This window comes from Lactuca sativa, chromosome 3, assembly GCF_002870075.4.
Source record: "Lactuca sativa cultivar Salinas chromosome 3, Lsat_Salinas_v11, whole genome shotgun sequence".
NCBI lineage: Eukaryota > Viridiplantae > Streptophyta > Magnoliopsida > Asterales > Asteraceae > Lactuca > Lactuca sativa.
In genome coordinates this window covers 68,861,088-68,868,730 of record NC_056625.2, presented here as the reverse complement: position 1 = coordinate 68,868,730, position 7,643 = coordinate 68,861,088, and the positions used below count along the sequence as shown (strand labels likewise).

At 34.5% G+C, this 7,643-nt stretch overlaps 1 protein-coding gene across 1 annotated transcript; it reads left to right on the top strand.

Moving 5' to 3' along the window:
• The first annotated feature begins 1,070 nt into the window (after window positions 1-1,070).
• On the top strand, window positions 1,071-1,929 carry LOC111888389 (glutathione S-transferase U17). The gene is made up of 2 exons (XM_023884576.3): window positions 1,071-1,427; window positions 1,522-1,929. The coding sequence occupies exons 1-2, from the start codon at window positions 1,095-1,097 to the stop codon at window positions 1,876-1,878; spliced, it is 690 nt and encodes a 229-aa protein (XP_023740344.2). The 5' UTR covers window positions 1,071-1,094; the 3' UTR covers window positions 1,879-1,929.
• Window positions 1,930-7,643: the final 5,714 nt, after the last annotated feature.

Sequence of the window (7,643 nt, the reverse complement as noted above, 5' to 3'; positions counted from 1 at the left end):
CTTAGTAGCACGTGAAAGTAATCCAAAATACGATTCCAAAAACTTTCTCGGATTGTTCGTTGCCTCTTCTCGAGTCACACGATATGAAATTTCAAGCTTTCGCTAACGCTTCCTCCTCTTCTTCATTCCAAGCCACTGCTTTTTTTTTCCTTTTGCTTTTGGCTTCCTTCTTCGAGATGGTTGTGGTGTTTCTTGGACCCATTCGTCGTTGTTGTCGAGGTTTAAAATTTGTGATTGAGATAATGGGACTTGGGATGATTGTGTTTGGAATTGTTGTGGTTGAAATTGTTGAGAATGTTGTTGAAAACCTTGAAATCGGGGTTGAATAAATTGTTGTTGTTGGAAGAATTGTGGGTTGTATGGAAGGTTAGTGAATACAAATTGTTGTTGGATTGGAGAGTTCAACAATTACATGTATGTTTGTTAATCATTTGGAGCGTTTTGGGTGTTTGGAGTGGATGAGGTATTTTGGTTTGGGTCCACTTTTGAAGAAAAGATAAAGAAAGTAGAAGAAATTTTGTGATTTGGAAGAGTAAAATCAAGGTAAAATGTGTAGTATATATAGGTAAAAGATGTAAGATGTTATTTAAATTTAAAAGTTTAATATTTTTTTTTTAAAGTTGATTAAATGGTCGAATGTACCACCATTAGTTTCTCTCTTCCTTCCCTATTGGTTGTCTTTGTCCGTGGATAGTACTACACCAAAAGCCACCTATGCCGCTACGTGCACCTGGAACGGAGTTCATGTGTAGATTGGTTTGCCATGTCAGATTCTACGCGTAGTTTTCCCTTTTCCATACGGGAAGACCTAAATTAAAATTGCCATGGTAAATACGAAGTGGTTTCTTTAGTTGGTTTAATAAGAACGCAACCATAAATATCTATTTGTAAGTATATTTAAAAATATATCCATTTAATAAGCTTGTTTAAAGTACACCCATTTTATAAATACTTTTTCAAACTACATCATTTTACTCAAAAAAAAACTCTATTTAGTAGTGCCTAGGAGATATGATTTATAATTTTATTATATATCAGGGGTAGAAGCAGTCACTTTTTGTGTGTATATATTCCAACAGCTTGTTCTTCCAAGCATGAAACATCACTCCGAAATGAGTGAAATAAAGCTTCTTGGGACAGCTGCAAGTCCATTTGTGAATCGAGTTCAGTTCGTCCTCAACCTTAAGTCCATCGAATACGAGTTTATTGATGAGAATCTAACTTGCAAAAGTGAGCTCCTATTGACATCGAACCCAGTGCTTAAGAAAGTACCCGTTCTTTTGCATGCAAACAAACCACCCATTTGTGAGTCTCTTATCATAATCGAGTATCTAGATGAAATCGAACCCAATATCCACAAAATTCTCCCAACAGACCCTTCAGATCGAGCACATAACCGGTTTTGGGCCCACTACATTGATAACAAGGTATATATGCCAAACGATCGATATAATATAATAATACTTATTTTTAATGCGAGTTTCTAATTTTTTGTTGGCATTTATTGCAAATCCTTGACAGTTTACACCATTGTATCTTGAATTGAGACAAGCACAAGGGAAAGATGTAAAAGAAGCAGTAAAACATAAGATTATCAAAGGATCACAACTATTGGAAGAAGCATTTGTGAAATTTAGCAAGGGCAAGGGTTATTTTGGTGGGCAAGACATAGGGTATTTAGATGTTGTTCTTGGATCTTTTCTGGGTTTAACAAACATTATTGAGAAAGATAATGAATTCAAGGTGTTTGATGAAGTTAGAACTCCAAAACTTGCAGAATGGGAAAAACGTATATGGTTACATGAAGCCATTAAGGGTGACATCCCTGGGGAAGAAACACTCATGAACCTGATGCTTTTAAAATGTAAATCATCATGAGTTTCTTGAAATTAACTATTATGTAAACTCTGTTCAAGGTTACCATATTTCAATTAGGTTTGAACAACTTATATTTTGTTTTATACTTTTATTATAAGCAAAGATCACACTCATGATCTTTTATTGTATGCTCTTTTAAGTATTCTAATATAAACTACTTCGTTAATGCAAAAATGATTTACCAGAAAGCATGTGCATGTACAAAACTACCATGGACCTTCATTGTTCATTTCTAGTGTAGTACAAGGGCGTCATATGGATTTATGTCACAAGAAAAAAAACAATATTAACAAGATATTTGACATTAATCTTAATAATATTTTTAATTAGCACAGAAGAAAGTTTTACATAGACGCAGCAGGTAAGCAAACAACAAGTTGTGCTGCAACCCCTTTTTGGATGACAAAACTAATTCTTTTAAAAACAACAACTATAGATCTTGAAGTCATAACATTACTATGCATGACCCGTTGGACTCTACTGAGTAGCTCCACAACTTCTGGCGCAAGGAAACCGAAAATATAAAATACAAAGAGTATAAACATGTGTTGATTTTTCCATGCACGCTTTCTCATGTTTTGCTACTTTGTTTGATGCAACTTTTAAAGCAGTTTATCTCACAGTGAAAACCCCACTTCCCAGACCCACAAGAGGGGAAACCCGTGTTAGATCCACGAATACATGTTTTCCTCCGGCCAATCCAAATACTAAAACATCAACTGGTCTAAGTGTTGATCTTCCTTCAAATGGGCCAGTCAAAAAATTGACAGAATGACAGGTGTCTCTTTCTTGGCGGAAACACCAGTACGCCTAAATATGTCGAAAAGAACATCCCTAACCAGGTCGTGTCGGTACTTGAAACACGGGAGCTCTTTACAATGAACGACATGCTCCTTAAAGGAGTCCAAGCATGCCTTACGACAAACAGGGCAAGTTTCGTCAGCCGGAAATAAGGGGATCATAAGGCGATACTTGAGGATCACACGATACTCCACCGGCGATAGTTGTTAGCCAAGACCGTCAATAGGAATAGTCATAACGAAATCCTGAGCATGTGGGGCCCGTAGACACTCAAAAATTGTTTTCTGCCTAATCGTCATGTCGAAATGAACTTCCATATCCTGGACAGTTTTATTAAAAAGGTCACTGGACAATTTTTCTAACCGTCAAAGATAACCATGAATACCCATAATTTTGTTTTGCTTTTAGAGTCGGGTATGAGTTATATATATCTTCAAATTTAAAAAAAAATTGGTTCACGTCAAATTTGTTAATAATATACAGCTATTTTATTTTATTTTATTTATAAACATGATCATGCTTGTGAGCCTTATTGTGCTCAATGATTTGTACTTAATTAGAAAGGAAACTTAAAGAAATAATTAGTTTAGAGTCGTCGAGTTCTATTATGATGAAGGATGTAAGGGGTATTTCCTATTAAATGTTTTGTTATTAAATTTGATATCTCTTAACTTTTGATCAAATTGAAGTTGCTTATATGGTTGTATTTCGAACTTTTGGTCTATAATAAGTCAATTTATAATCTTTAATACCAACAATTTAAATCAAATACTTGCTTTAGTCTTTGTTTGTTTTTTGGAACCGACGAACGAAATTTATTAAAATAAAAGACAACACTAGCAAGAAACTAGACGACGGGACAAACAAAAAGATTTAATTACAAACACACGAATGGACAAATACACCATTTCAATCCAATTAACAACCCCTTTTGTGCTCCTATGTTCAAACCAAATATAAACCATGCATTTGATCATATCAGCAACCTTAGTGGGAGAGGTCTACTTGACATAGCAATGGACGTAATTTTTAGTCATTTAGAAGCATCAGTTATTTATATATTTCTATTTCTCTGAAAATTCTAACCGGTCAATATTTCGTGTTAGCATAGGTCCATAAATAAAAGGTGGCATGGAATCATGGAGAGAGTTTTGCAATATAAAGGAGTTGGGATCCATTATAATTTGTCATTTTATTACAATGTTCATACTATATATTGTATCTCTTTCTAATTTATTAAATAAACATACGAAAACTTAAATATTATTTCCGTTCCATATTAATAGTTCATGTTTTCTTTTTGATTTGTCATAAAATAATAGTCTACTTTAAAAATAAACATTTTTTTTACCAAAATACCTCTCATGATTAGATAAACTATCATGAAATTAAATACAACAAAAGGATAGAATTAATGCAACAAATGATATATTTATCATTTCATTTAATAAAGTTATTGGTAATTAATGTTTTTTTAAACAGTGTGTTTTTTGTCTGTGGACATTAATTTTGGAACGAATGGAGTATTATTTTTAGTATATAGTGGCTAAAACTTTAAAAAATCCTTTTTTGGTCGGTTTCATAGGATCCTGTCTTTTTCCTTTAATTTTGTCAAAATATTAAGAATTGTTTAAAGATTGCCTTAATAACCAAAATATTAAGACTTTTATGAATATTACCCCTGAACTTATATATATATATATATATATATATATATATATATATATATATATATATTATTAACAAAATATTGAAAAATATAACACTTTTTTATTATAAACAATGAAAATACGGTTGTTGTTAATTTCTAGGAACCTAAAGACAGACATCATTTAGGTGCTATGCTTATGATAGATATTATTATTGCATGACAAGAAAATATGATGTTATAATATGATATAAGATTAGATTTTCTTCTTAAAATATATCACGGAAATATGGAGTATTGAATTTGGAAATTGTCATCGAAAATGGCAATTATTAGGTTTGACGTTATGTCTGGACTAAATTTGAATATGACGATTTTTGGAGAGAGCTAACATGTGTATTAATGAAAAGGATACCACAAGGAGAATTAGTAAACGTTCTCGATTGATTCCTTTGGAAGCTACCTAAAAGCTTCTTAGAGATCTATGAGAGAAAAGTGTTGAAGGACGTTTTAGTGATATGTCGACGCTCGGAGAAAAAGACAAGTAGAAATGAATAAAATATAATTATACGGCACAAACATCTCAGCTTGTGTAAATAAGAACTATGTTGAATAATGAGAATGAAAATAGTGTAAACAGAAGGATATTCGATAAGAATAGATAACTATTTAGATAACTTGTATTTATCTTATATCTGTTGTACAACTTACAAATCCTAAAATATAGGATCTCAATTGTAATTATCTTCAATATAAATATATCATCGTTCTCCTGTAGGAGACTTTTAAGCCAAAATACTTTCTCTTTCTTACTTGGTATCAGAGCGCAGGATCTCTAGATCCTTTATACCCTTCCTGTTAAATCGACCTTCCTCTGATCAATTACCATGACTACCCCCACTCTCATAAATTCCTCAAAAATAGCCAAAGCAATAACCTGCAAATTGACTCGTACAAATATTCTACTCTGGAAGGCACAGGTAGTTCCAATCCTACGAGGGGTCAAACTTTTTGGCTACCTTGATGGAACCATAGTCATGCCAGCAGCAAAAATCATTGTTGGTATAGGAGATGCAGCAAAACAAGAAGACAATCATGAGTATGAGTCCTGGGTCACTCAAGATCAAGCAATACTTGGCGGCTTACTATCCTCCATGACGGAAGAAGTGCTATCTCAACTCACTCGTTGTACAGATACGTCCAACCAACTATAGACTTCTCTCCAAACTATGTTTGCTGCTCAACATAAAGGTAACTCTATTTAGATCCGTACACAACTCTCAAATACAAAGAAAGGTGACATGACAACCTCCAAATACTATCAGAAGATGACTTCTTTTGCTGACACTATGGCTAATATTGGTCACCCGATGACTGATGAGGAAGTTATTGGCTATGTTTTAGTCGGGTTAGGTCCAGGCCATGGAGACCTGTTTACAGCCATCACAGTTCTAAGTAACACCAAAGAAGTCAAGCTGTTAGAAGTCTACTCATATCTCATAGCTCATAAAGCTCAGACAAAAACGATGAATGGATCAACAGATTTTGTAATCTCTGCCAACTCTGTTACAAAGCAGGAGACTAGTAACCCTCAAAAGGCTCAAGGCAATAACAAGTACAATAATTTAAGCCATAACAGTGACCAGAGAAACAATTATCGCAATAATGGAAACCGTGGTCGAGGACGTGGCAGAGGAAGACAATATGGTGGAGGCCCAAGGTGTCAAGTTTGTGGCATACCAGGACACACAACTTTGAACTGCATGAATCGGTTCAATCATGCATATCAAGCCAATGAGTATCATGGCGGGAATAGCACCACATATGGAAGTTACACCCATGATCCAAATTGATATCTTGACATCGGAGCAACGGATCACCTTACAAGCGACCTTGATTGTTTGTCTATTAATCCTGAACGCTAACAAGGAAAATATTAAGTTCAAGTAGCTAATGGCATAGGTTTGCATATCTCTCATGTTGGTCATTCTAAAATTCAATGTTTAGGTCGGCCACATGTTCTTAAAAATATCTTGCACGTTCCTCACATTAACAAACATCTTCTGTCAGACAATAAACTTGTTACTGATAATCATGTGTTTATTGAAATTTACCCCAATATTTTCTTTGTTAAGGACATACACACGAAGAAAATGCTTCTAATTGGTAAAAGCAAATGTGGTCTCTTCTCGGTGCCCATTCGTGATATTCATCGCTATGTTGGATCAAGCACCAAACTTTCGTCATCCCAATGGCATCAACGCCTCTGTCATCCTACTTCAACAATTGTCAAGTCTATCTTGAAGTCTAATAATTTAGGTTTTTCCTTTAGTAACGAGTCATCTGTTTGTGATGCATGTCAACATGAAAAGAGTCATCAACTTCCTTATAATAATTCTGTTCATGTCACTTCATCACCACTTGAGCTTATTCACACTGATGTTTGGGGACCGACTCAAGTGTCTAGTGGTGGTTTTCGATATTATGTTAGTTTTTTGGATGATTTTAGTCGTTACACTTGGATTTATTGCATTAAACAAAAATCTTATGTTGAACAAGTTTTCTACAGTTTTCAAAAACATGTTGAGCATTTACTGAACACTAAAATTTGTATCATACAATCTGATTAGGGGGTGAATACCATAAACTTCACAAATATTTTCAACAATGTGGCATATCTCACCAAGTGTCATGTCCGCATACATCTCAACAAAATGGTATGGCTGAAAGAAAACGTCGTCATATCGTTGAAACAGGCTTGGCCTTGCTTGCTCACTCGTCCCTTCTTCTTCGATATTGGGATGAAGCTTTTCTCACAACCTGTTACCTAATAAATCGTATGCCAAGTCGTACTATCCAAAACTCTACCCCTATTACACGTCTCATGAACATCATACCTAACTACACATTCTTACGCACTTTTAGGTGTGCTTGTTGGCCAAGTCTTCGTAAATATAACACACATAAGCTCTATTTCTGATCTACCATATGTGTTTTCTTGGGTTATAGTTCTATGCACAAAGGGTACAAGTGTCTCGATAAATGAACAGGTAGAATTTACATCTCTCGAGATGTGGTTTTTGATGAGTCTCGTTTTCCATTCGCTACTTTTGTATCGTCTATACCACCATCATCATCTCCCAATGTGTCGTTCCCTCAAAACAAGCTAAATGTTATGAATGACCATATGAGAAAATATGATCTATCTTTGTTATTAGCTAACTCTTTTGATGCAGTTGTAGTTCCTGTGATGATTAATACCAGGTCTCACCCACCAAATAGCACATCTTTGTTGCCTCTTCCAAGAATCTCACCG

Excerpts from the sequence above, each read along its gene's own strand:
- LOC111888389 (XM_023884576.3), top strand. The coding sequence starts at position 1,095 with ATGAAACATCACTCCGAAATGAGTGAAATAAAGCTTCTTGGGACAGCT. Across the intron at positions 1,428-1,521 it reads CCCACTACATTGATAACAAG|TTTACACCATTGTATCTTGA; the intron begins GTATATATGCCA and ends AATCCTTGACAG.